Source organism: Mauremys reevesii, linkage group 11 (assembly GCF_016161935.1).
Source record: "Mauremys reevesii isolate NIE-2019 linkage group 11, ASM1616193v1, whole genome shotgun sequence".
In the NCBI taxonomy this organism is placed as follows: Eukaryota; Metazoa; Chordata; order Testudines; family Geoemydidae; genus Mauremys; species Mauremys reevesii.
In genome coordinates this window covers 74,242,798-74,270,509 of record NC_052633.1, presented here as the reverse complement: position 1 = coordinate 74,270,509, position 27,712 = coordinate 74,242,798, and the positions used below count along the sequence as shown (strand labels likewise).

The following is a 27,712-nucleotide window of genomic DNA, read 5'->3' as shown; positions in this document are numbered from 1 at the left end:
CTGCAATCGGGCCAGGAAACCTCGCTGGGGCGGTTGGCAAAGAGGCATCTCCCCTGCCCCCTCCCGTGCGTCATGCCGAGGGGCTGCCAGCTGCAGCGCAGCACAGGGGGTGGGGGGACAGCCTGGAGCCAGGACACCGCACTGGGGGCAGCACCCGGCGCCTTCAGCCCTCGCCCCAGACCAGCGTCTCTCGGTTTAACTGGTGGAGCACCTCGCCGTGCCTCCGCCCCTCCTCAGAGGCCAGCCTCTCCCCCTCGCTGGCACTGAGCCCTGGGCGCCCGCAGGGATCGACCCCCGGCCCTTAGCATTGACAGCACGAGCCCCTGCCCCCGGAGCTAAAGGATGCGCTCCCTCAGCTGTGAGGAAGTAGCAGGCTGTTATCACCCCTGTGGCCACGTGAGCCAAAGCCCGGGATGTCGAGGGGCTTTGGACTGGGGGGAGGCAGGTCCCTGCCCTCCACGGTCTTCAGTGCTAGACGTGACTAGGTCGAAACAGCGCCTTGGTGCTGAATCACCCCCCTCCGAGTCCCGGCGCATCAGAGCCAGCCCTGCCGCTTCCTTCGGCAGAACCGAGCGTCTCCGGCCTGTGCCCGTCAGCCCCGCTCTGCGGGAGGGAGCTGCCCCCCTGCAGTATCTCTGGCACTGGGGGAGCCGGAAGACCCTTCCCATCGGGGCACAGGGCCTGGGGCAGACCCAGTCTCCGGGGTGCCTAAGGCGCGCAGCCGGCCTGGGGTTCCAGGAGTGGCCGTTAGGCCAACGGCAGCTTTCCTGGGAAACGGCGCGAACCTGGGCTGGAAGCACCGCGAGACAACACACAGAGGCCGGCTTTGCTGAGTGTAATTGCACATCAGCGCTGCTGTGGGGCCTGCTCTCCTTTCGTCACAGATCAGAGACCTTCGCTAACAGCCCTGCTCAAGCCAAGAGTTTGTGGACTGAGCCGCTTCGTGGGTCGTCAGCAGGCTCTGAACCCAGGACCTTCAGCACCACAGTCCAGCCCTGTGCCGCTTGAACAACTCCGTTAGCAGTAGTAGGCCGTTATCCTCTATGTGGGCCAGCCACTAGAGGGGGCTAACACACACATGACTGCCGTTCATTTTAAGGCGTCCCCAGGGCTGAAGGGCCTGGACTTGGCTGGGTCTCTGCACCGGAACGGTCTCCCCGGGACAGGCCGCGGGGAAGCGTCTGCAGGGCCGAGTGAGGGCCCAGCCCATCGGTTCTAGCCGCGGCCCCGCCGCCAGCGCGGAGCACGGGAAGGGTTTCAGACGCCCCAGTCCCACATGGAGAAGCAGGTCGGTGCCAGGAACAGTCTCCCCAGCTGGAGGCAGGGCGCACGGGACGCGGGCCCTGCTCAGGTGCCCTTGAAATTCCTCTTCTGCCAACAGTGCAGACAGCAGCGCTCCTTCCTGCCGCTCTCCACCGAGCAGGCCTGGCAGACGGTGCCCTGGCACAGCCTGCAGAGAGAGCCAGGCAGGTGACGCGGCCCGTGTCAGTCGCCACCGGCACCCGCCTGCCCGCCCGCACCCGCTGCGCCCCCCTCGCCCCTGGCACAGCCTGCAGAGAGAGCCAGGCAGGTGACACGGCACGACACCACCGGCACCCGCTGCGCCCCCCTTGCCCCTCCCCAAACCCAGAGAACGGATCCCACGCCGTCGCTTTCACCAATTTCCTGTGGCCGGGAGGGGGGGACAGCGGGGCAGGGGAGAGCTGGGCAGGGGGACCAGGGAACCCCCAAAACGGTGCTGGGCAGGGCTGAGCGGGGGAGCCCCATAATGCCACGGGGCAGGGCTGGGCAGCGGGGAAGGGTAATACCAACTCGCTCCCAGGGCCAGATGACTTGGCACGCGCTCCGTTCCCATTGGCCTCCCCCCCCCACCCCACTGCCCCCCACTTCTTGTGGCCATGGCCCCTCACCTGCACTGGTACCTGCGGGAGAGAAACCCGAAGTCCTGGCTGCAGCGGGCGCACAGGCTGAGGTCCTGGGGCACGCTGGGGGCCCGGCAGTCGATGCCCTCCGTCTTCTGCCACAAGGCGTCCTTCTCCCTGGGGGGTGAGGGCCCATCATTCCCTTCCCGTGACGCTGCCATTCGACTCCAGCCCTCGCTGCTACCCCCCGGCCCCATCCCAGCCCCCAAACCATCCTTACTAAAGCCCCAGCCCTGCCGAGCCCCAGGGCCACCCCTGGAGGCCTCACGGTGCCGCGTCGCCCCCCAGCTGCCAGGTGTGAGCGGGGCAGCTTTTGCAGCTCCCTCCCCATCACAGGAGTGTGTGTGGGACCTGCCCATCCCCTGCCAGAGCCAGCTCCCTCAGTGACCCCCCACAGCAGCAGACTGGCTCTCTGCCTCCCTCCCCCCAAACCTCCACCGCTTGAGCTAAGGAATCCGGGCATTTGGTGGCCGCTGTGGCAGGCTGTCACCCTCTCCAGGGGGCGGCTGTTACACACACACACTTTGGAGGTGTGTTACACAATGGCCCCAGCTGTGCAGAGTCACAGCGACCACACACAAACGGCCGATGCGGTGGCTGGTTTGCGAGTGCAATGACCCCATGCACTGGCTGACATGCAATTCTCGCTCCCCCTGGACTGACAATCAGGGCTACACTTCGCTACCTGACAACACGACAAAGTTGTGCACGTTGGCAAAAATAATCCCAGCTATCCATACTCAATGATGGGGGCTACATTAGCTGCTACCGCTCAAGAGAGAGATCTGGGAGTCACTGTGGACAGTTCTCTGAAAACAGCCACTCCATGTGCAGCGGCCGTCAAAAAAGCGAACGTTAGGAACCCCTCGGAAAGGGACAGATAATGAGACAGAAAATATCACAGTGCCCTGTATAAATCCCTGGGCCGCCCACACCTTGAACACCAGGCAGGTCTGGTCGCCGTATCCCAAGAAGGAGAGATTGGAAGTGGGGAAAGGTCAGAGAAGAGCAACAGAAACGAGCAGGGGGATGGAGGAGCGATTAAAAACTCTGGGACTGTTTAGCTTGGAAAAGAGACGACTCGGGGGGATATGATTGAGGTCTATAAAATCATGACTGATGTGGAGCAAGTGAGGAGGGAAGTGTTATTTACCCCTTCCCATAACACCTGAACCAGGGGTCACCCAATGAAATTAACAGGCAGCAGGTTGAAAACAAACAAAAGGAAGTATTTCTTCACACAACACACAGCCAACCTGTGGAACTCCCTGCCAGGGGATGTTGTGAAGGCCTAAAGCACATCGGGGCTCAAAAAAGAATGAGAGAACATCCTGGAGGACAGGTCCATCAATGGCTATTAGCCAGGCTGGGCAGGGATGGTGTCCCTGGCCTCTGTTTGCCAGAAGCTGGGAATGGGCGACTGGGGATGGATCACTGGATGATTCCCTGTTCTGTTCACTCCCTCTGGAGCACCTGGCACTGGGCTGGAGGGACCTTTGATCTGACCCACTGTGGCTGTTCTTGTGAAAACCAGCAACCATCCTTAGTGCCTCTAGGGTTGCACAAACCTCCCCGGCGAGCCACGGCGCTGAGCCGATGGGCTGTGCATTTGCAGGGCTCTGGGTCCGGCTTAGCCCCAGGGCTCAGCACCGTTAGCTGCAGCCGGGCTCGAAGCTCTTTGAAAAGGCAGCTCCGAAGCCTGGGCTGGAAGACGAGCCAGGAAGGGGCTGGGGCTCAGGTGTGGCCCTGCTGGCTGCTAGCGCCACCTGCTGCCCAGCGAGAATGAGCTCGGTGTTAGCCTAGCTCCCCATTTGTGCACCTCACAGAACCTCCAAAAGTTTAGGCACAGCTTGTAGCCGCTACTCAAGAGAAACCCAGGGGCTGGGATCACAGGGGGCTGCGGGTCGGGAGTGAGGGGCACCGGCAGAGCTGTGTGTTTGGGGGGCTCAGGGCTGGGATCGCAGGGGCTGCGGGTCAGGAGTGAGGGGCACCGGCAGAGCTGTGTGTTTGGGGGGCAGGGCTGGGATCGCAGGGGCTGCGGGTCGGGAGTGAGGGGCACAGGCAGAGCTGTGTGTTTGGGGGGCTCAGGGCTGGGATCGCAGGGGCTGCGGGTCGGGAGTGAGGGGCACAGGCAGAGCTGTGTGTTTGGGGGGCAGGGCTGGGATCGCAGGGGCTGCGGGTCGGGAGTGAGGGGCACCGGCAGAGCTGTGTGTTTGGGGGGCTCAGGGCTGGGATCACAGGGGCTGCGGGTCGGGAGTGAGGGGCACCGGCAGAGCTGTGTGTTTGGGGCTCAGGGCTAGGATCACAGGGGGCTGTGGGTCGGGAGTGAGGGGCACCGGCAGAGCTGTGTGTTTGGGGGGCTCAGGGCTGGGATCGCAGGGGGCTGCGGGTCGGGAGTGAGGGGCACCGGCAGAGCTGTGTGTTTGGGGGGCAGGGCTGGGATCGCAGGGGCTGTGGGTCAGGAGTGAGGGGCACAGGCAGAGCTGTGTGTTTGGGGGGCAGGGCTGGGATCGTAGGGGCTGTGGGTCGGGAGTGAGGGGCACCGGCAGAGCTGTGTGTTTGGGGGGCTCAGGACTGGGATCGCAGGGGCTGCGGGTCGGGAGTGAGGGGCACCGGCAGAGCTGTGTGTTTGGGGGGCTCAGGGCTGGGATCGCAGGGGCTGCGGGTCGGGAGTGAGGGGCACTGGCAGAGCTGTGTGTTTGGGGGGCTCAGGACTGGGATCGCAGGGGGCTGCAGACTCAAGTTTCCAAGTGATGGAGCATGGAGGCTGCAGCTCCTCCCCCTGACCCTGGCTCCCACAGCATGGGCATAGTTTAGGAGGGCAAGGGGGGGCATTGCCCCCCCCAATCTGCAAGCCTCTGGCAGGCATGGAGTTTGCCACCCACATGACGTGCGACTGGAGCTGCTCCCCCAAATACAGAGGCCAGACTATGCCTATGTCCCCAGGAATCCCCCTCGTTCCTCGCCTCCCAGCCCGCTCACCGGAGCAGTTCCAGCAGCCGGCCCTTCACCACCCGGACGAGCTCCTGCTGCTCAGCCAGCTGCCCTCGATGTTCCTTCTCTCGCTCCTTGGCTTCTCTCTGCGCTCTCTCCAGCGCCAGCCTAAACTGCTCCCCGTCCTGCCGGGCCCTGGGTGGAAGGACAAGCCCGGAGATGGCTGAGCCCTGGCAAGCGTTAGCTGCGGGGTGCCGGAGAGGAGACGCCGGGATCCACCGCTGGGGTCTGTCGCCAGGACAGGGAATGGCCGGACAGGGCGCCACTCTGGACTGCAAGGGCACCCCGCTCCGGCAGTGATGCCCCAGGGGGGTCAGCCCCACGCTGCATGCGGACGGGCCTGAGCCACCCCAGCCAGAGCCCGGCAGCCAGCTGAAGCTCCCCTGTAGAAAATGCCACCGATATTTCTGGGGCCAAATGAACGCCGCAAAGCAGGGCCAGCGTCTCGCCAGGGCGGGCAGGAAACCCAGAGACGATCCCGCCGGGGGGCAGGTTTGCATAGGTCTGTATTTGAGGCCGGCTGGGAAAGGGTGATTTCCCCTGGCACGGAGGCCAGGGGTGGAACCATGGGGGAAAGACAGAGGGTTTATGCCCTTTATCGCTCCTCGGGCCCTGAGCGTTGGGGTTTTACATCCGGCTTGGTTTTTAACACTGGGTCATCTCCAACTCAGGAGACCCTCTGGCCACCTGTGGCTCTAGCAGGATCACCACCGCCGAGCGGCCGGGCCTGCGAGCGCTGAGCAGCAGAGGGGCAGGATGTGTATTGGGAGCATTTGGAGCTCTCTGGATTTCGGTTAACATGGGCGTCTGGGGGGGAAGCTGTCAGGGCTACGGGCTCAGCCTGGCCATGCCTTCCACGAAAGCCCCAGATCTGCGGGCCAGATTCGCAGCTGGTGGAAACCCAAGGGCGCTCGGCTGATTGCCATCAGCTGAGGAGCTGACCAGCATCTCTGAGTCTTCCTCGAAGTCCTGCGTCTAAAGAGGGGAGGAGGAAACGCGCCCTGGCTTAAGCTCCTATGGAAGAACAACCAGGTCCCCTAAGAACCCCAATTTGTAAAAACCCCCAGGGCACAAGGCACCTCCGTCCCTCTCTGCAATTCTCCTCTAAGCACCGTGTACAGTCCTATTGGCTGATGCACCCTATGTAGCTTGGCCCATTGGCGGCTGTGCATCATCTGATTGGCGGGTGTGTCAGTCAGTCAGCTATTGGGCTCTCGTCCGATTGGCTGATGTGTCGGTGCGCTTGCCCCAAGGGGTACATTTGACTCTGGCTGCCAGCATTTCTAAGGTGCCCATCACCACGGTATCTGGGCTGCCCGGCGCCCAGCTGGTTTACTGTCCTCGCTCTCTGTGAGCCGCTCGTTAGACCCGGTTCGCATCACTTCCCCCCCAGTGCTGCTGGCCTTAGTGGCATCGTGCCTGACGCTCCCTGCTGGGGGAGCGAGGTCGCAATCAGGCCGGCTGGCTCGGGCAGCAGCTGCGCGTTGCGAGGGATCCCGAGGGCACGGGCGCTTCCACCCCATGCAGCGCAGGGCACCGGCCGGGCTCGCTGAGTCTCCTACCTGCCCAGCTGCTCCGCCAGGTGCTTTGCTTCCTCCTCCTTGGCCTTTACCAGCTGCCCTTTCTGCTGGGCCTCCCCCATCGCCTTCTCCAGGTGCGTGGTCAGATGCTAGCAGGGTAAAGCACTAACGTGAGGCCAGGCCTGGGCTCCCCAACTGGACTACATTTCCCATGATGCATCCCAGCCATGTGACAGCCCTCCCCAAAGGGGTGACCCTGGTGCATCATGGGAGCTGTAGTCTGACCAGGGAGCCTAGGCCATAGCAGTAAACAGGTGAATGAGGCACCTGAACTACAACACCCACGATGCACTGCAGCAGCTCGTCTAAATCAAAATATTTTGTGGTTTGATTTTTTTTTTTTGGTCGAAAACTCAAAATTTCCCATGGAGAATCCCTCACCCCCATTTCCCTCCTGCATTGCGCTCCAGCTCCACTACCTCCCTTCAAATGGCCACTTCCTACCTTCACCATCTCTTCGACACTCTTCCTTGGTTTCTGCTCTGGACTGGCCTTCTCCAGCATGGCTGCTGCCCCCAGGTCCTCCGGCGGTTCCCCTGCCAGCACCTGCTTGCCCGTCTGCGGCCCACCCCCTCCAGCCGCTTTCTCCTCCGCTGCACCCCGTCCTCTGGCCAGCCCCAGGGGTTCCTCATCCCCAGCTTCCGGGTGGTCACCTCCCGCGACCCGCTCTAGCTCCACGGCAGCTCGGGCCAGCGTCTCCTCCAAGGCGCCCTTCTCCGCCAGCACGGCGGCGAGCTGCCCCCTGGCCTGCTCCAGCGTCTCGGCAGCTCTCTGCTTCTCCAGCTCCAACGTCTGCACCTGGTGCCGGAGCGCCACAATCTGCCCGTCGCTCTCCTCCTTCTGCCGGACCAGCGCTTCCTGCAGCCGGGTGTCCTCCCGCTGGCTGCGGGCCCTCAGTTCCTCCAGCTCGTCTCGGAGCTGCGCTGCCTCCCGGGCACGGCTCTCCAGGGCGGCCGCTGTGCTTTGCACTTGCTTGGCCAGGACATCTCTCTCTTCGGAGGCTCCCTGCAGCACGTCCTGGAGCTGCTGTTTCTCCTCTCTCTCCGCCTGCCTTTGCTCCTCGCACTCCACCAGCTGCCTCCTCAGCTCCGCCACAGCCCTCTCGTGCCCAGCTCGCTCCTCGGTCCCTCGCGCCTCCAGCTGGGCCTTCTCGCTCGCGAAGCCCGCGGCTGCTTCCGCCAGCCGGGAGGCCACCGCGGCGTTTTCGGCCAGAGCATCCTGCAGCTTGGCCGACTGCCCCTCCAGCTCCTCCTGCAGGCCCCGCGTCCCTTCCTCCTTGTCCATCAGGGCCCCCTCTGCCTGCTCCAAAGCCGCCTGGAGGGAGGCGTTTCGCTCCTGCTGTGCAGCCAGCTCCTTCTGGAGATCCTGAGCCTCTAGCCGGGCAGCCGCCAGGCTCTGCCCCTGAGACACCGCCGACTCCAGCAGGGCCTCTCGCTCCCTCTCCAGCTCCCTTCCCTCCGCCAGGGCCTGCTCCAGCTTCTGTCTCAGCCCCTCGGCCTGCAGCTCGGCCTGCCGGAGCCTCTGGGCCGTCTCCTCCTCCGGGCCGCGCGGGGGACTGCCGCTGGGCCCTTCCCGCTGCCCCTCGCTGAGCTGGCTGTGCAGAGCCGCCACCTGGGCCTCCGTCTCCTCCAGCCTCCCCTCGCTCGCACTCAGCTTCTCCTGGAGCCTCTGGCACCGCGACAGCAGCTGCTGGTGCCTCAGCTCCTGGGCTTTTGCTCCGGCCAGGCACTCCCTCCTCTCGGCCTCCTGCGCTCTCAGCCGCCGCTCGGCCTCCTCCAGGGCCTTGGCCGCGGCCCGAGCCTCCTGGCGCTGGCCGGCCGCCGCGGCCGCCTCTTGCTCGGCGTCGCGCATCGCCTGGGAAAGCCGCTCGGCGAGCTCCTGCTGACGCTTCTCCCCCTCTGCCAGCCTGGCTCCGTGCCGCGTCTCCAGCTCCGCCAGCTCCTGCGCCTGGGCTGCCCGCAGGGCCGCTGTCTCCTCCTCCCTCTGGGACAGCTGCCGCCTCAGGGCGCTCACCAGCATGTCCATCTCCTCCAGGGTGTCGCTCAGGAAGGCCTTGGAGTCCTGGAGCTCCCGGATCTGCCTGGCCTGCTCCTCCACCTGGCGGCTGCAGCACTGCGCTGCCTCCTGCTGCAGCCTGGCCTGCTCCTCGCGGTGGCATTGCGCTTGCTGAGCCAACATGGACTCCAGCTCCCGGGCAGCGGCCAGGCGGCTCTGCAGCTCCCTGTCCAGCGCCTCGACCTGCAGCTGCAGCTGGGCGTTGAGCCTCTGGAGCTCAGCCTCGGGCTTTCCGTCTCCAGCCGCTTCCGAGCCCCGTTGCTGGGAACCTGCCTCTCGCCCAGTGTCCTGGCTCCTCTCCAAAGAGGCCGTCGTTGCTGTATGTTCCCTGGGCTCTTCCAGTCCGGGCTGGAACGGGTCATCAGTGCTAAGCCCCGGGGATCGGCTGACCTGTCCTGGGAGCTGGGGCTCGTCCTCGGGGCCTCTCCTGGCTCCGTGGTGTTTCTCGCTGTCTCCAGCCGGGTTCCCAACCTACAGCGGGTGAATAAGAGCAGAGACAGAGTGAGGGACGGCTCCTTGGGAGATACCTGGGGACAAGTGGGTCTGTGCCCCTGTTTGTGGCTAGGAGGAAAACCACCTGCTCCTACACCCAGCTAATGGGTTGGGGCCCTTAGCTCAGGTGGTAGGGACCTGGCCTTTAGTGCTGGAGGCCCTGGGTTCAATCCCCTGGTAGCCCAGCCTGATCAGCTGCATCAGACCCACGTGAGATTCAGTCGCCACTGGCTGCGGCACCGTCTCTGCTGCAAGGACACCTGAGCTCTTCTAACCAGGTGGTGGTGCCGTGGTTACCACTGACCTGCCCGAGCTGCGGCTCCGTCCACAGCACCGCTGGGGCTGCATGCCCGCCTCCAACGCATGCTGGGAAAGCCGGCCGGCTAATGCTCCTCACGCCCGCAGAGTGGCACCCGCCAGCTTTGCAGCAATGCATGCTGGGATGCACCACTGCACTGAGAGCTGGGAGGACGGGGGTCAGCCAGCACAGGGGGGTGGATCTGGTCTGTGTAGCCCCATAACAGGCAGACAGCCTGGTGACAGTCAAGTGGCATCCTGGGCTCCTGGCGTGGGTGAAACGTAGCGTGTGGCTATAAAGCCAGTTTAGAGAGAGCCCCGTTACTGATGCAGCTTGAGGCCAGAGCGCCTGCCTTGACATGGCAGCAGCGGTGCCTCTCCCCGTGCTCTGAGCAGATTCCCTCCCGGCACCCCGGGGCGCTTTGGAAATAACAGTGAACCATACGGTCCCAGCGCCCCACCCTGGGGCGGGATCACCTACCGGCCAGGCCGGCCCCTCCTTCTGGCTGGTCACGGGGCTTTGGCTGGAGGATCTGGACAGAGTCCTAAAGGAAACAAACACGCTCAGGGTAACGGCCTGGCAGAGTCTCCCACTAGGTGCCTGTTCCAGCTGTTTCTGCCTCCCCTGACCGAATCCTGCCACAGGGAGCTGCAGATGAGACGCCCACCTGAGGGCGGTCTGGCCCCACTGCCCCGCACAGTAACATTTACATGGGAGAGACACCCCCACCCCCCAGGAAAGTAACACTCCAGCTGGAAACATTTCCCCAGCCCCACAGATAAAGCTGCCGGGTCCCCCCTCTCCCCTGGGTCCTGTATGGCTGGGCGGGGCCGAGTTGTGTCCATGACACTGCTCTCGGGACAGGGGGTTCGGAAACAGCCCTGGGTGGGTGTGATCAGCGCCGAGCCCGGACCAAAGCCCCTGTTCTTGGAGCAGTTTCTCCTGAACCAGCAAATCCGCTTGGAGACTTGAAGGCCAGAGGAGACGCTGCAGAGGAAGGCGAATCCCCCCAACCCCCACACCAGGGTCTCTCCCAATCTTATCTAGGGGAAAATTCCTTCCTGCCCCCAGACCCCGAGCATGGGGATGAGACCCAGCAGCTCGACCCCCGGGATGAATTCTCAGCAGTAACTCAGAGCTCTCCCCGTCTCACGTCCAGCTAAACCAGAAGCTGGGGGCAGGCGGCAGCAGGCTGGGGTCTTGCATTTAGGGACCTGATCGTGCATTTCTGCTGAATTTGGGCCCGGTCCAGCCTTCCCTGGCTGCGAGACTGAAGATTGGCCAGTGACGGGCGCTGCTCAAGGCTACCCTATTGCTACGGGGCCGTGGCAGGTGGCCCAGCTCTTGGTACCAACTCCGAGCCCCATCGGGGTGAGCCCCTCGTGCATGACTTAAACCTCGTCCTTCTCCCAACTGTCTTGTCATCCGGGATGGGGTAGGTGACAAAGCAGGGAATGTTCTTAGTGCTTTGCATGAACACGGCGCGTGCCTCAGTTTCCCTGTGTGCTGCGTGCGTGTAATGAGGAGGTGGGAGATGGTGGTTGTTGCAGAGGACCAGGTGTGACCTTGCCTAGCAGTCGCGACCCCGGACACTGGCCTGGAGATTGGGGACCCAGTGACTGGGAGGCCCAGCGCAGCTTGGGAGGCAGCCGGTTAAACGGGGTTTATTTAGTCTGCAGAAGAGAAGAGTGAGGGGGGGATTTGATAGCTGCTTTCAACTATCTGCAAGGGGGGTTCCAAAGAGGATGGATCTAGACTGTTCTCAGTGGTGGCAGATGACAGAACAAGGAGCAATGGTCTCAAGTTGCAGTGGGGGAGGTCTAGGTTGGATATTAGGAAACACTATTTCCCTAGGAGGGTGGTGAAGCGCTGGAATGGGTTCCCTAGGGAGGTGGTGGAATCTCCATCCTTAGAGGTTTTTAAGGCCTGGCTTGACAAAGCCCTGGCTGGGATGATTTAGTTGGGGTTAGTCCTGCTTTGAGCAGGGGGTTGGACTAGATCCCTCCTGAGGTCCCTTCCAACCTGATAGTCTGTGATTCTACGAATGGGCCGAGGAGAGCGGGTCCCACGACCTGACCAGCCAGTGGTGTTTACCTGCTGAGGACAAAGGCCGGGGAGGAGCCGTTGGGGGAGCTGAGATCAGTGATGGGGGGAAGCAGGGGGCGGCTGGACTGGGGAGGGATGTTCTGTGCTGAGGGTTGCTAGGCCCCGGGGCCCTGAGAAGTGCCTGGGCTGGGTTCAGATGCTCAATAACCCCCCTGTGTTACGTTGGTGGAGAGTCACGGCAGGCTAGAGACCCGGGGAGATGGGGGGGTGCATTGCTCCCTCTGGGAGTGGAGGCCCCGGGGGACCTCGGAGGGGGCCCACGGCAGAGACAGACGTGCTGAGGCTCAGAGCGGTGCGGCTCCAGGAGGCGGAGGGGGTTAACCCCCGAGAGGGAGTGGACCCCCGAGAGGGGCTATCGCAGAGACTGGCCGGACTCAGAGAGCACAGGGGCCCGTGAGTCCGGGGCAGGGTGGCCACCCCACACTGGCCCATAAAGGGTTAACGGAGGCCAGCTGGGCCAATTAACCTATTAGGCTGAGGGGGAGCTCAGCTGGGCAGGACCAGGTGGGCCGGTTTAAAGCCCAGGAGCTGAGCTCAGAACGGGGCATCGGGGGAGCGTCTGCAGTTGCTCCTGGAGATGGGAGCTGTCTGGGGCGACAGAGGCTGGCGAGGAGGCTGCAGGGAGCGTGCGAGCGCGGCAGGAGGGGACCTCAGCCGTGGAAGGAGCCGATTCCCCGGAGCGGAGCAGCCAGGAGCAGGTGCCACCTGCGGTGAGTGGACCCCGTGACACCGTCCCTCGGCCAGGGCGTTGGAGGAGCAGGTCCCAGCCTGTTCGCCTCAGCTATTGGCCAGTCGTGTCTCGGGCCAGGCGGCTGCTCGTCCGAGTGGCAGGGCCCTGCCTCTGCTCCTCGTGGAGAACAATTAGCGCCCGGCCGGTGCGAATAGGGGGAATCACCCCGGTGCTTGTCGCTCCTGACCTCAGCGATTCCCGGCCTCCCGGTGGAGGGGGGTGTATGTGGAGGGGATGTGGGTGGGGACGGGTTTGTCTGGGGGGGGCTCTCTGTGTGATGCAAGTGTTACAATTCCTGGGGCCAGCATCCCTCAGAGGGCGAAGTCAAGGAGGAGGAGGAGGAGGAGGAGCTGCTGCTTGGCGCGGCTCTGGGCTTGCTCCACAGCCACGGGTGTACATGGGGGCTTTGCGTCGCTGCCCCCAGCCCGGTGCACGGAAAGACTCTCCCGCGGGGTCTGGCAGGAGATCGGAGGCTGCGCGTGTGACGGGTGTGACCCCGCTCTGGGGAGCTGGACGCCAGCGCTGCCTCCGCTGTTAGGGATTAACCCTTTCTTCCCCTCTGGCTTTTTTGATGTGGTGTAATAAATCTGGTGGGATCCGTTTATGGAGGGGGTCAGACCAAAGACCCGTCTAGCCCCGTGTCCTGTCTGCTGACAGTGTCCTACAATGGCGTGTCGCCCATCTGCGAGGGCTCGTGTAACCCACACACCTCCTGGGTGTGGGGGTCTGTCCCATCGGGGGGGGGCACTTGGCTTTTAGCTCATGCACTAAGCTCCAGAGGCCCCAGGTTCAATCCTGCCCACTAGCACCAAATATCTGCCACAGGCGGGGATGGGGCACTGAGTTACTACAGGGAATTGTCTTCCGGGGGTCTGGCTGGTGGGTCCTGCCCGGCCGGCGTTCTCAGGGTCTAACCAATCGATTGCCAGATTTGGGGCTGGGAAGGAATTTCCCCCGGGTCAGATTGGCAGAGACCCTGTTTTGTTTTGGGTTTTTTTCACATTCCTCTGCAGCCTGGGGCACAGGCCATTTGCAGGTTTAAGTGGTGGATCCTCTGCTGTCTTTTTAGACCAGGATCTGGGGACGTCAGTAACTCAGCCAGAGCCCAGGGGCCCGTTACAGGAGTGTGTGTGTGTGGGGCAGGGGGGAGGTTCTGGAGCCTGCGGGTGCCGGAGCTCAGTGGATGATCACGCTGGTCCCTTAGCATGTGGGAGGCCAATGCTCAACACCCAGCTGGGCGTGTGTCTGGTGCTCAGAGAGGAGAGGGCCAGAGCAGCCTGGGCAGGACCCAGAGAGGGGTGAGGCTACGAACGGCCTGGAGAAAGGGGGATGGCGACTGCCCCTCCCCTCTTGGCAAAGGGGCAGGTCCGTGGCCTTTGCAATGCAGGCTCCTGCGCCGGGGGGCTGATGCCCGCGGATGGGTTTGGTGCTGAGCTGGGGAAGCAGGGACCGGGCAGGGCCCGTGAGCAGCTCACCTCCATGCTTGGCGAGGCTTAGCGCCGTGTGGGCACGTGGGCTGTGGGGGAGACGGGCCGATGCCCTGAGTCTCGGCCGTGCCCGCTGGGTGCCAGCGAGCGGTGCCAGGATCTGCTGGCCTCACCTCTTGGAAATGCAGCTAAGCGGGGAGGCTCAGGGGCTGGCGTGTGCTGGGTGCTGGGCGGCGGGGGGCCGGGGGTTACAATGGGAGCTGCACCTGCCGCACGAGGCCTGAAGGCTGCATGTGCCACGTCCCTCGCTCCCAACCCGCAGGCCATGACTGCTCAGGAGAGACTTGGGGGACTGCAGCAGAGCTGGGCTAGCAGGGGCTGCGGGTCAAGAGTGAGGGGCACTGGCAGAGCTGGGGGGAGCCCAGGGCTGGGCTAGCAGGGGCTGCGGGTCAGGAGTGAGGGGCACTGGCAGAGGTGGGGGGGAGCCCAGGGCTGGGCTAGCAGGGGCTGCGGGTCAGGAGTGAGGGGCACTGGCAGAGCTGGGGGGAGCCCAGGGCTGGGCTAGCAGGGGCTGCGGGTCGGGAGTGAGGGGCACCGGCAGAGCTGGGGGGAGCCCAGGGCTGGGCTAGCAGGGGCTGCGGGTCGGGAGTGAGGGGCACCGGCAGAGCTGGGGGGAGCCCAGGGCTGGGCTAGCAGGGGCTGCGGGTCGGGAGTGAGGGGCGTGAGTACAGCTGCGTGTGGGAAGTTTCTCCAGCACCCGTCCCTGCTGCATCCACCTGCATTTGTTGGTATCTCCACCCCCCCTCCCCCCGACGCCCTGACACTCACTCGGAGAACATGGGCCAGGCCGCGTCCAGGTCGCCTCTCTTGAGGGCCAGGTGGAAGGTGACGCTGTCCAGCTCGTAGAGGCAGCCCAGGATGTCGGCTCGCAGCTGCGGGTGCAGGAAGGGGCTCCGGGCGTAGTACCATTCACTGCAGCCAACAAGCCAGAGGAGCCCCTGAGATCCCAGCCAGCCCCTGCCCCAGCCGGCTCCGGGCACGTGGCGCTCGGGCAGGCCGGCCGGCCGGGGGTGCCCTGGGCTCCTAGCTCACGAGCCAGCGGCGGGAAGCGGTGACGCCTGGGTGGGGAGAGAGAGCGGCGCCCTCTGTGCTTCATGGCACCCCCTGTTCCGGGGGGCAGGGGGGTCAGAATCTGCCGCCTTACAGGAAACGCCCGGGAGGAGGGTTAGATCTGTTCTCCTGACAACGCCCCCACCCTTTACATGCTGCCTCTGACTCTTCCCCTGCGGTCTCCTTCCCTTCCTCTTACTCCCTCCCACATCACTTCCTATGGGGAAACTGAGGCACGGAGTGGGGCGACCGTTCACACAGGGTGTCGGTAGCAGAGCCACGAGTCCTGACTCCCCTTGGCCTGAGTTTTAACAACAAACTCATCTGTGAGACCAAAGTCAAATCCGCGAAGGGTGCGTGTGTGCGGGGGGAGGGCATCATTTTGTCCTGGGTAGGCGTCGTTCTGATGTCGCAGCTCCGGCTTTCCAGCTCCCCCCCGCCCCAGCTTCAGAGCTGCAGCCCGAGCCGCGCCGTCTACACGGGGATGTTCAGCGCACTCCTGCCAGCCCTGACCCCACAGCCTGGGCCGGGCTGGGAGCTTCGCTCCAAGGCGCCTCGGGGTGGAAGGAGGTCCCAGGGATTTGCCTCCTGCAGCATTTGTCCCTGGGCCTGTCCCTGCTACAGCCTCTCTTGCTGCCTGGGGGTCATCTGCCCCCCTCCCTCCCTCCCTGCCCCTCTCCCTCGGCTCCCTTCTCCCCTTTCACTCGAGCCTGGGGCTTCCCCCTGCTGCCTCTCGGGGTTTGGCCCCTGCCCCTGCCCCACCGCCGGGCTCCTCACCTGGTCAGCTGGGGGTCCAGGAAGCAGAGCTGCAGCGACTCCGCCAGCTGCCGGTGCACCAGGCAGTAGCGAATGAAGGCTCGTCCCTTCCCCACGGGGGTCCTGAGCTGTGGGCACACGGGGGGCGTTAGAGGAAGATGCTGCCGGCCCCCTGCTCTGCCACCCCCCCCCCCCGCCTGTCTGTCCTGTCCAGTGCTAAGCGACTGGAGCCACCTGCTTTCCCCAGCCTGGGTGGCGACGGCTCCTGCTCATGGAAACAGGGCGAGAAGGTTCCTTGAAGGTCCTGCACCGAGGCAGAGCCAGACCAGCCAGATCCAATGTTCCCCTAGGGCCGCCTTGCAGGGGGTCCCGACGGAGCGGGGGGTGCGGCAGTGGGGAAAGCCCAGGGCTGGGCTAGCAGGGGCTGTGGGTCAGGAGTGAGGGGCACCGGCAGAGCTGGTGGGTGGTGGGGGCACCCGGCAGAGCTGGGGCAGGGCTGGGCTAGCAGGGGCTGCGGGTCGGGAGTGAGGGGCACCGGCAGAGCTGGTGATGGGGAGCCCTGGGCTGGGCTAGCAGGGGCTGCGGGTTGGGATTGAGGGGCACCGCAGAGCTGTGGGGTGCCCAGGGCTGGGCTAGCAGGGGCTGCGGGTTGGGATTGAGGGGCACCGCAGAGCTGTGGGGTGCCCAGGGCTGGGCTAGCAGGGGCTGCGGGTTGGGATTGAGGGGCACCGGCAGAGCTGGAGGGGGGGAGCCCAGGGCTGGGCTAGCAGGGGCTGCGGGTCGGGAGTGAGGGGCACCGGCAGAGCTGGGGGAGGGGGAGCCCAGGGCTGGGCTAGCAGGGGCTGCGGGTCGGGAGTGAGGGGCACCAGTGGAGCTGTGGGGGAGCCCAGGGCTGGGCTAGCAGGGGCTGCGGGTCGGGAGTGAGGGGCACCAGCAGAGCTGGGGGGGAGCCCAGGGCTGGGCTAGCAGGGGCTGCGGGTCGGGAGTGAGGGGCACCAGCACAGCTGGGGATGGAGCTCGGCTGGGCCAGCAGAAAACTGTAAGTGGGATGGGGAAAATGCCCTTCAAAATGGTTCGAGGCACCGGCTGACCCCCTGGCCGGGGCGGCAGAAGGGCTGGGCCTGTTGGCAGCAAGAAAACGTCCTGCAGAGCAGAGCAGAGCAGAGCCCCAGGAGGCCGGGAAGGACGCCAGCAGCCCGGGGAGATTCCCCGCCCCCCACGCACCTTCTCCAGGGAGCTGACGAATCGCACGCCCTCGTGCCCCTGGCGCCGGCTCGCCAGCCCGTGGCACAGGAAGTCCCAGTAGTCCCGCCGCTGCCCGAAGAAACTCCTCTTCTCCTTCAGGTCAAACTGAGCCGGGCAAACAGACGGCAGCCGTGAGCCCGGGAGAGCCCAGGATGCCCAGCCTGCCCGCTGCAGCGGCTGCCTGCCGCCAGGAGGGGTCAGTAGTGGGAAGGGGGCTGTGGCTGCTGGGACAAGGGGGGGGAATTGGGGTTCACCCAGGGATCCCCCTACCAGTACAGGGCTGTGCTCCGACCCCCCATGGAGGCCAACATGAGAGCGGCCAGACTGGGTCAGACCAAGGGTCCATCTAGCCCAGGATCCTGTCTGCCGACAGTGGCCAGTGCCAGGTTCCCCAGAACAGAACGGGGCAGTTATTGAGGGAGCCCTGGTGAGTCCCGTGCCTGCTCTGTGCCTCAGTTTCCCTGTGTCATGGGGCTCATGAAACTGGCCTGCCTCTGTCTGGCGCCCAAAGCCAAGTGCCGTGTGTCATTACGGGGTGTGGGGGTGTGTGTGTGAGGGGAGGTCCTCCCCCAAACCCAGCAGTGCAGGGGGCCAGCTCTGCACTACAGCCGGTAGCCTCCCTCCTGCCTGGAAGATCCCAGCCCCAGCGCTGCCCGAGGGAGGGCCGGGCGGACTGCGTTCAGCCAGTTCTCGGCCACTCTGGTGTCAATAGCCACAGACCTCACTGGCCGGGAGCCTCCGGGAGCCTCTGCAGAGGGATTCCCAAAGGGCCTGCCCAGGGGAGAGCCGAGGCCACGCAGGGTGGGGAGGGGCCGGGCCCACGAGCAGCTCGGGGGGGCGGTTTGCCTGACGGGGGCAGCAGGAGCGGTGGGTTCCCGGACTCCCTACCTGGAGCAGGAATTCCAGCTGGGCACAGAGCCCGTGAAGCTCCCGGCTGCCGTCGGTGACCGGCAACCTCCGCTCCTTGTAGTTCTGCTTCAGCTCCCCGACGGTATCTGGGAGGGAACAGGGGCGCCGTGAGCAGGCGAGTCCCTGGCTACACACACACAGACACCACAGAGGAGGTTGTGGGGACTGAACTCAGCTGCTGAGACCCCCCTGGGGCCAGGTGCCGAGGGAGGGAGGGAAAGTCGATAGCAATGAAAGTAAATTAGAAGTTGGAGCATGGAGAAAACCGATCAGGAGGCAAAAGGAAATCAGGAGTAATGTAGGGCACAGGGGCGGCTCCAGCCCCAGCACACCGAGCGCGTGCCTGGGGCGGCAAGCGATGGGGGGCGCTCGGCTGGTCGCCGCGAGGGCGGCAGGCACGTTGCCTTCGGTGGCTGCCTGCGGAGGGTCCGCTGGTCCCCTGGCTTCGGTGGACCTCCCGCAGGTGTGCTGCCGAATCCGCGGGACCGGGGACCTCCCGCAGGCAAGCCGCCGAATCCGCAGGACCGGGGACCTCCCGCAGGTGTGCCGCCGAATCTGCGGGACCGGGGACCTCCCGCAGGTGTGCCGCCGAATCCGCAGGACTGGGGACCTCCCGCAGGTGTGCCGCCGAATCCGCAGGACCGGGGACCTCCCGCAGGCAAGCCGCCGAATCCGCAGGACCGGGGACCTCCCGCAGGCTGCCGCCGAATCCGCAGGACCGGGGACCTCCCGCAGGCTGCCGCCGAATCCGCGGGACCGGGGACCTCCCGCAGGCTGCCGCCGAATCCGCGGGACCGGGGACCTCCCGCAGGCAAGCCGCCGAAGGCAACCTGCCTGCCGTGCTTGGGGCGGCAAAATGCCTAGAGCCGCCCCTGCTAGGGCAGTGGTTCTCATCCCCCTGGGGGTACGTGGGGGGACGGGACTCATCTAGATATTTGCCTGGCTTTACAACATCAAAAGCACTAGCAAAGTCAGCACGAACTACCATTTCCTATGACTGGGTGTGAGGAAGTGGGATGTTCGGGCTGTGTTATGTGAGTGCTGAGTGGGGAGTGTTGGCCTGGGAGGGTTGCAGGGGAGTTGTGCTGGGCCGGCACTGGGGAAGGGAGGAGACCTGAGCAGGTAACCTGAGACCCCAGGATGGGGGTTGGAGCCAGGTGACACCTCTGCCCGGGACACTGGACAAGGGACACAAAGGCTGGGGGAGGCTGAGGGAGGTTCAGTTTGGAGCGGGCTGGGAAATAAAGACGGGTGACTCGACCAACAAGGCTGTGGCCTCCCCAGGGCCCCCAGATGGATGTAACTAAAGGGGATCCTGTTGTCTGTATCGGCAAGACCTGTCTTGGACTGTGTTCCTGTCGTCTAAATAAACCTTCTGTGTCACTGGCTGGCTGAGAGTCCTGGTGCATCGCAGGAAGCCGGGGGTGCAGGGCCTGGGCTCCCTCCACACTCCGTGACACTGGGTGATACTGCTCTGAATGCCATTCACTGAAATGCAAGTACAAGATTTCGATTCCAATTGATTTATTTTATCGTGAGCATGAGACAAGCCAGTGACCATGAGCTGGTCGAGTTCAGGATCCTGACCCAAGGGAGAAAGAGAGCAGCAGAATCCGGACCCTGGACTTCAGAAAAGCAGACTGACTCCCTCAGGGAACTGATGGGCAGGATCCCCTGGGAGAAGAACATGACGGGGAAAGGAGTCCAGGAGAGCTGGCTGTATTTTAAAGAAACCTTACTGAGGTTGCAGGAACAAACCATCCCGATGTGTAGAAAGAACAGTAAATATGGCAGGTGACCAGCTTGGCTTAACAGTGAAATCCTTGCTGATCTTAAACGCAAAAAAGCAGCTTACAAGAAGTGGAAGATTGGACAAATGACCAGGCAGGAGTATAAAAATATTGCTCAGGCATGTGGGAGTGAAATCAGGAAGGCCAAGTCACACTTGGAGTTGCAGCTAGCGAGAGATGTTAGGAGTCACAAGAAGGGTTTCTTCAGGTATGTTAGCAACAAGTAGAGAGTCAAGGAAAGTGTGGGCCCCTTGCTGAATGAGGGAGGCAACTTAGTGATAGAGGATGTGGAAAAAGCGAATGTAATCAATGATTTTTTTGCCTCTGTCTTCACGAATGAGGCCAGCTCCCAGACTGCTGCACTGGGCAGCACAGCATGGGGACGAGGTGACCAGCTCTCTGTGGAGAAAGAAGTAGTTCGGGACTATTTAGAAAAGCTGGATGAGCACAAGTCCATGGGGCTGGATGCGCTGCATCCGAGGGTGCTAAAGGAGTTGGTGGATGTGATTGCAGAGCCATTGGCCATTATCTTTGAAAACTCATGGCGAACCAGGGAGGTCCCAGGTGACTGGAAAAAGGCTAATGTAGTGCCCATCTTTAAAAAAGGGAAGAAGGAAGATCCAGGGAACTACAGGCCAGTCAGTCTCACCTCAGTCCCTGGAAAAATCATGGAGCAGGTCCTCAAGGAATCAATTCTGAAGCACTTGGAGGAGAGGAAAGTGATCAGGAACAGTCAGCATGGATTCACCAAGGGCAAGTCATGCCTGACTAACCTAATTGCCTTCTATGAGGAGATAACTGGGTCTGTGGATGAGGGGAAAGCAGTGGATGTGTTATTCCTTGACTTTAGCAAAGCTTTTGATACGGTCTCCCACAGTATTCTTGCCAGCAAGTTAAAGTATGGGCTGGATGAATGGACTATAAGGTGGATAGAAAGCTGGCTAGATTGTTAGGCTCAACGGGTTGTGATCAACGGCTCCATGTCTAGCTGGCAGCCGGTTTCAAGCGGAGTGCCCCAAGGGTCGGTCCTGGGACCGGTTTTGTTCAATATCTTCATTAACGATCTGGAGGATGGCGTGGACTGCACCTCAGCAAGTCTGCAGATGACACTTAACTGGGAGGAGTGGTAGATACGCTGGAGGGTAGGGATAGGATACAGAGGGACCTAGACAAATTAGAGGATTGAGCCAAAAGAAACCTTATGAGGTTCAACAAGGACAAGTGCAGAGTCCTGCACTCAGGACGGAAGAATCCCATGCACTGCTACAGACTAGGGACCGAGTGGCCAGGCAGCAGTTCTGCAGAAAAGGACCTGGGGGTTACAGTGGGCGAGAAGCTGGATATGAGTCAACAGTGTGACCTTGCTGTTGTCACGGAGTGTGGAGGAGTCAGGGCCCTGCACCCCCGGCTTCCTGCGATGCACCATGACTCTCAGCCAGCCAGTAAAGCAGAAGGTTTATTTAGATGACAGGAACACAGTCCAAGACAGGTTTTGCTGGCACAGACAACAGGATCCTCCCCAATTAGGTCCATCTTGGGGTCCCAGGAGCCCCACAGCCCCCTTGGGGGGTCAGAGCCCTGTCTGTGCTTCCCTCCATTCCCCAGCCAGCTCCGGAAACTCCCTCACTCTCCAGTGTCTCCTCCCCCAGCCTTTGTTCAGCTTCCTGGGCAGAGGTGTCACCTGGCCTCTAACCCCTTCCTGGGATCTCAAGTTACATGCTCAGGTATTTTCCCTCAAGGCCAGTCTCCCATTCTCCCCCCCCCCCCCCAAGGCCAACCCTCCCCACTCAGCATTCACAGACCACAGTAAGAACAGTCCCAGTTCCTCACAGTTGCCAAGAAGGCTAACAGCATTTTGGGCTGTATAAGTAGGGGCATTGCCAGCAGATCAAGGGATGTGATCATTCCCCTCTACTCAGCACTGGTGAGGCCTCATCTGGAGTACTGTGTCCAGTTTTGGGCCCCACACTACAAGAAGGATGTGGAAAAATTGGAGAGAGTCCAGCGGAGGGTAACAAAAATGATTAGGGGGCTGGAACACATGACTTATGAGGAGAGGCTGAGGGAACTGGGATTGTTTAGTCTGCAGAAGAGAAGAATGAGGGGGGATTTGATAGCTGCTTTCAACTACCTGAAAGTGGGTTCCAAAGAGGATGGATCTAGACTGTTCTCAGTGGTAGCAGATGACAGAACAAGGAGCAATGGTCTCAAGTTGCAGTGGGGGAGGTCTAGGTTGGATATTAGGAAAAACTGTTTCACGAGGAGGGTGGTGAAGCACTGGAATGGGTTCCCTACGGAGGTGGTGGAATCTCCTTCCTTAGAGGTTTTTAAGGCCCGGCTTGACAAAGCCCTGGCTGGGATGATTTAGTTGGGGTTGGTCCTGCTTTGAGCAGGGGGTTGGACTAGATACCTCCTGAGGTCCCTTCCAACCCTGATATTCTATGATCTGGTACAATGAGCGGCTCAGCCATTTGTCAGTACTAGTGTGAGGTGACACATTTGTCTTTTAATGTCAGATTTTGTCAGCAAGTCGGTTTGAAGTGAAGTGAAAGTTGGAGGAACGCAAGACAAATCAGCCTCCTGAACGGGGGCCAGACGTCTGGAAAGGCTGAGAGTCCCTGCGCGAGGGCAAGTGGAGTTTAGACCATAAGAACGGCTCCTGCAGTCCCGGGTCCCCGTTCGGGAAGGATGGGGAGAACTTGGAGAGGGGCCGGAGAAGAGCCAGGAGAAGGATGGAAGGGTTGGGGAGTCACGGAGCTCCGTCGATCTGGCTTCAGGAGAGCAGGCTAAAGGGCGACCAGATCCCAGGCTGGCCGTGCCGACGTGGGGAACCGCTGTTGGATAACGGCTCCTCCGGCCAGCAGAGAGAGGTCTCGCCCAGCCCAGCGGCTGGAAGCCGAAGCGGGGCCCCCTCCGAGTGGAAACCGGGCGAGGCCGTTACGGGAGAGTCATGAGCCAGTGGAACAATTTGCCCAGGGTGGGGCTGGACTCGCCGGCAGTGGAAATTCTGAACTGGGGCCTGGCTGTTCCCCTGGCCGAGCCGCTCTGCGTGACGGGGACAAGCTCAGGGAGCGGCTCCGGCCTGTGCTCTATGGGGCCAGCCCGGGGGATCCCCTCGGGCCAGGCTACCGCTGAGTGACTCCTTTCCTGTCGAGTCCTCGGTGGGAGAGCACCCCCCATGGGTGTTAACCCTTTAAGCCGGGGCCAGTACGAGGCTACACTGATAATCTCTCTGCCAGGCACCCCTCTTGCAACCGACCCAGCCCCTGCCACCAAACCCAGCTCCCTGCCGGTCCAGTGACCCCGTTCTGGGGACAACCCCTGTTAGTTCCAATCTGTTCTCTCCCCCCAGACAGGATGCCCTGACCCATCTCCCCTCCCCCCACCCTGCATGCTGGCCTGACCCTCCTCCCCTTCCGCCCCCATGCTGGCCTGACCCATCTCCCCTCCCCGCTCCCATGCTGGCCTGACTCACTTGCCAGTTGTTAGTTCCCAGAGCCCCCTCCCTTCTGGGGCCGGGTGCGATTCTGCACTGCAGGGCAGCTCTCCGGGCTGGGCCATCCTGTGCCCCCGACGCAGGGAGCCGGCAGCCAACTCCCGTCCTGGCACCGGTGCCAGCGCAGCACCGGGCTGGGTGTCCCCGCCGCCCCCAGGCAGGGAGGGGGTCACTGTCACACTTACCCCGTAAGTCCTGGATCATGCGGAGGAGTTCTCCGGCTCCGGCCATGGCACCTGCAACAGACAGGGTGAGGTTGGCGGGGGGGTGAGGCGGCACTGTGGGTCTGTCTCTGCCCGGGGGCAGGGAGGGGGAGATGTCGCCCTGGCAGCTGACACCTCTGTGAAACGTGACTATCGCCCGGGAGTGGCCGTGGCGTGGCCCCGGGAAGCTGGGGGGCCGGAGTGGCATGGCACGGGGTGGTGCCAGCGTAACGGCACAGAGCGGTGATGTCCCGCCCTGCTGCGATGGCATCATGCCAAGCTGCAGGGCCCGACAGTGTCACACGGCTGGGCAGGGTCCTGCCCCTCCGGCCCGCGGGTGCTCTGGGCTGCAGGAAAAGGGGCAGGAGCCCCCCGTCCCCTCCTTGTCTCTCCCCCCCCGGGGCTCCCCCTCTGCCCACCCCTTGCTCCAGCCAGGCAGGCTCTGAGTGACCGTCCAGCCCTCTGAGGTCCCGGGCACAGACTGGCCCCACGCTGCACTCCCTGGGGGCGAGACGCGATCACCCCATTGGCCCCCTGGCCCGTGCCGCCCAGCCACGGCCAATGCCCACGATGCACCTGGGCGTGGGAGATTCCCTCCCAGCCCTGACCCAGAGGGCACCAAGAACGTGGCCTCTCCCAGCCGAGCTGTGGACTGAGAGGGCCCCAGGAGCTGGCGTGACCCCCCCCAACCAGCAGCTCAGCAGGCCGTGCCATGCAAAGAGCACCAGCCAGCACCATAACCCCGCCCTGGAGCTCAGCAGCTGGGCCGGGCCAAGGGACAGAGCTGAGAGAGCAGCTCCACCAGCTGGGAGCAGTAGTAGGTCCTTATCCTGAAGCAGCCACTGGCTGGGGGTTGTCACACTGTTCTGGGGGGGAGGGGTTTACAGAAGCCCAGGCCGAATGCTGTGACCACCAGCCCATCCCTGAGCTCCCTCCCTCCCTCCAGCAGACCCTGCACCCCAGAGAGGACTGGGGCCCCCCGGACTCCCCCAACAGACCAGGCTGCACCCTGGCTGCTGCCCCATCCAGCTCCTCTCCCTGCCTCCCACCTGCCTGGAAAGCCCCTAGTTCCCCGGCTCCGCACGCACGAGCAAGGTGACTAATAGTGACCCACACGCAGGGAAGTGCTTGGGCGCTCAGGCAGCCCGGGGGGAGGTGAAGGGCTGCAAGGCCCCGTGGGGATTTGAACCGGCCCCGGGGCAGGTTCTGCTCTCGGGAAACCAGGCACTGCTCCTGGCGTCCTGCTGGCCCCTGCCCGAGCCCACTGACGGCTGAGTAAAGGCTCTCCTGGGTGCCGGAGCAGCCCCACCTCTCTGGCAGGAGCTGAGTCTAGCACGTGGGTCGGGCAGGGTGCCCCAAGCCCTGGGCCGCGCTCCCGGGGGCTGGTGTGACCGGGGGAGCCAGGCAGGTCAGTCAGCGTCTCGTCCCCCCGGGCGCTTGCTGGAGCTGGCAACGCCCCCTTGGGGGCGCAGTTCTCTGTACCCAGGGCAGGGGGGCTGCCCCACAAGGAGAATCTTAATAATCAGCCAAATGGGACATTAAATCCACCCGCCCCCAGCCCTGCCAAGAATCCCACTCAGCCCTTTCCCATGGGAGAGGAACGTCGGGTTGGTTTCTGCTTCCACAGCAGACCCCCGGAGGGCTGCCCGCCAGGCTCAGAGGGTCTCTCTGGGGAGGGCAGCAGGGCTAGTGGTTAAAGCAGGGGACGGGGACGCAGGACTCCTGGGTTCCATTCCCCGTTCTGCCACTGGGTGACCCTGGGCCAGTCCCGTCTGCATCTCCGGCTCTGTCAAATGGGGGGTGAGGCTCACCTGCGAGGGGCTCTCTGGGGGGAGGCCGGGTGGCTGGCGGCTGAGCCATCTGCTAGCAGCGCTCTCCTGGCAGCAGGCCTGGCTTGGTTCTCCCTGCAGCTCGCAGGCTGCTTCTCCTTTCACGTGGGAGTCGCTGCTTCCCAAGGAGGAAGTGCAGGGCGTGAGCTGTGTGCGGCAGACAGGAACCCCAGCGCCCCCATTCCAGGAGGAGCCGAGCGCTGCGTCGAGCGGCTGTGCCCAAAATATCCGCCCTGGGGGAAACGAAACAGACGCGAAGCAGGAGCTGGGGGGAGGTGAGAGAGAGCTGGCTCTGGGGGAGCTCCTGGGCAGGGGGCTGGAGAACGGGGGGGCTAGTGGGGATGGGGGGCTCATTGATGGATCACCACAAGGACACTGCAGAGCCGGAACCCAGCTTGACCCATGTTCAGGGGGCACCGGATCTGGGGGGGAGCCAGCCGGGTATCTCCGCATGGGCCCCTCTCAGCCCTGGCACGTGCCCAGCTCGGGCCAGATGGCACCGTGGGACGTGAGGCCTCACCCATGGGAGCTCTCAGAGAACCCTCTTTGCTCCATCAGCCCCGGGCTGCAGCGGCAGGGGCCGGCCAGTGAGAGCCCCGAGAAGCTCTGTGATCCAGGACCCCAAAGCCTGTCTGCTCCGGTGTCCCATCACCAAGTGAGGCCAGTGCTGGACACTTCAACAAGGCCGGGCAGCCCTATGCCCTGGGGTTGAGTCCTTCCTGACCCCAGCTGGTGCTCAACCCCAGTCCTGAAGCCTGTGGGTGGATGGTCCTTCTCCCTGTACCCTAGTGGTGTCACCGCTGAGGCTATGGCCAGTCACCAGCCTAGTCCTCCCAGAAAGGCAGACGTGGGTGCGCTGAGCCCGCAGATCACTGCCCTGCTCCAGGCTTGGGGGTAAAGACCCCAAGCTGCCTGCAGCAGCTACAGCGCTGGCATCTTCTCCCTGCCCCTTTGCCGAGGCCCTGTCCCCCGCTCACTCCATCTCCCCTTCCTCTCCCCACCCTCCAGCATGTCCTCCCTCCGGCTCCTACGTGGAGGCGCAGCCAGGCAGCTCCGTGCGCTGCCCCGTCTGCAGGCACCGCCCCCACAGCTCACATAGGCTGTAGTTCCCGGCCAATGGAAGCTGCAGGGGCAGCGCTTGGGGTGGGGGCAGCGTGCGGAGCCCCCTGGCTGCCCCTACACATAGGAGCCGGAGTGGGGACATGCCGGCTGCTTCCCGGGAGCCGTGCGGCGTGGAGGCTGGCAGGGACCCTGCCTGCCCTGCTGACCGGAGCCGCGGGGATCCCTTTTCGACTGCGTGTTCTGGTCGAAAACTGGACACCTGGTGACCCTACTCAGCCCCCGCCGCACGCTGCCCCGGGCTTCGGGATCCCCTGAAAGCTGATCTCCTTGCCCCGGTGAGCACTCGCGTCCTGCCCCAGCCCCGGGGCGTGGGGGTGCTGGGGGGAGGGCTCCCCAGCACCCCCCTGGGAGGGACGGTGCAGGCGCTGGCCCAGCCTGAGCCATCTTCCCAGACGGGCTCCCCCAGGTGCCAGTGGGATCTGGCTTCCTCCGGTTGGGAGACATGGGGGTGGGGGCCTCTCCCACCCCCCAGCTGCTGCCTGGGCACCCTGGGACTAGTGGTGAGCTGGAGCCGGTTCCCACAGGTTCCCAAGAACCAGTTGCTAAACTTAGACCTCCGTGGAGAACCGGTTGTTAAAGGGCCAGGGGGTGGGCAAAGAACTCCGGTCCGGGGGCCGGACCATCCTGTTGCTCCCAGGATTCCCAGCTGGGGAGGCTGAGGCTCCCCCGGCCCCTCCCCTGCTTCCCCCCAGCTGCAGCGTGGCCAGCCGCCGGCACCAGCTGGGCAGCTCAGCTGAGCTCGGGAGTCGTCCTGCTGCCGCTTTCTGAGAGGCCCGGCAAGGTGGGGAAGGGGGCCTGCTGCAAGCTCCAGGGCTGGCCGGAGGGGAGGGGGCAAGTGGGGCAATTGGCCCAGGCCCTGCAGGGGCCCCCGGCCCCATGAGGATCTCTCCCTGGCCCCTCCCCCGCTCCCCCCCTTAAATCAGAACTTTTTATAGGGAACCGGTTGTTAAGATTTTGACAGCTCATCACTGCCTGGCACCGTGCCTATGCCCGGCGCCAGCCACCAGCCGAGCGGCTGCAGCTGGAGCCCAGCAGCCGGGTTCCTGTCTCTGCCCCACCCGGCCCTGGGCAGCCCAATGCCTCCTACCTGTGCCAGCCTCGGGGGGGGGACCCTGCCCAGGGGAAGGGGGGAGGTGCGGGGCGGGGGGGCTCCCCAGGCCGCCTCCCCAGGCAGCCACTCACCACCTGCAAAGTGAAAGCAGGAAGTGGCGCTGGTAGGACCCGGCTCTGGCTCCCTCCCCGGTGAGAGGAGATAGGGCAGCGGCTGGCGTGTGAGCTCCGGGGAGGAGCAGGGGGCACCGCATGGGCAGGGGGAAGAGCCTCGGGCTGGGCTAGCAGGGGCTGCGGGTCGGGAGTGAGGGGCACCAGCAGAGCTGGTGCGGGGGGAGCCCAGGGCCGGGCTAGCAGGGGCTGCGGGTCGGGAGTGAGGGGCACCGGCAGAGCTGTGGGAGGGGGAGCCCAGGGCCGGGCTAGCAGGGGCTGCGGGTCGGGAGTGAGGGGCACCGGCAGAGCTGTGGATGGGGAGCCCAGGGCCGGGCTAGCAGGGGGCTGCGGGTTGGGAGTGAGGGGCACCGGCAGAGCTGGTGCGGGGGGAACCCAGGGCCGGGCTAGCAGGGGCTGCGGGTCGGGAGTGAGGGGCACCAGCAGA

At 63.9% G+C, this 27,712-nt stretch overlaps 1 protein-coding gene across 4 annotated transcripts; it reads right to left on the bottom strand.

Annotated features, from left to right (window-relative positions):
- Positions 1-820: 820 nt before the first annotated feature.
- RUFY4 (RUN and FYVE domain containing 4) lies at positions 821-27,236 on the bottom strand. 4 transcript variants are annotated; one of them, XM_039495901.1, is made up of 13 exons: positions 27,152-27,236; positions 24,925-25,175; positions 23,096-23,146; positions 17,604-17,710; positions 16,695-16,820; positions 15,492-15,598; positions 14,433-14,576; positions 9,822-9,885; positions 6,941-9,022; positions 6,479-6,585; positions 4,905-5,051; positions 1,911-2,039; positions 821-1,450 (listed from the first exon to the last, which is right to left on the bottom strand). In XM_039495901.1, exons 2-13 carry the CDS (start codon positions 24,971-24,973, stop codon positions 1,348-1,350), a joined length of 3,216 nt encoding a protein of 1,071 aa, XP_039351835.1. In that variant the 5' UTR covers positions 24,974-25,175; positions 27,152-27,236; the 3' UTR covers positions 821-1,347. The 4 variants fall into 4 exon arrangements, with proteins under 4 accessions (XP_039351835.1, XP_039351837.1, XP_039351836.1 ...); XM_039495903.1 differs by lacking the exon at positions 4,905-5,051; XM_039495902.1 differs by lacking the exon at positions 14,433-14,576.
- Positions 27,237-27,712: the final 476 nt, after the last annotated feature.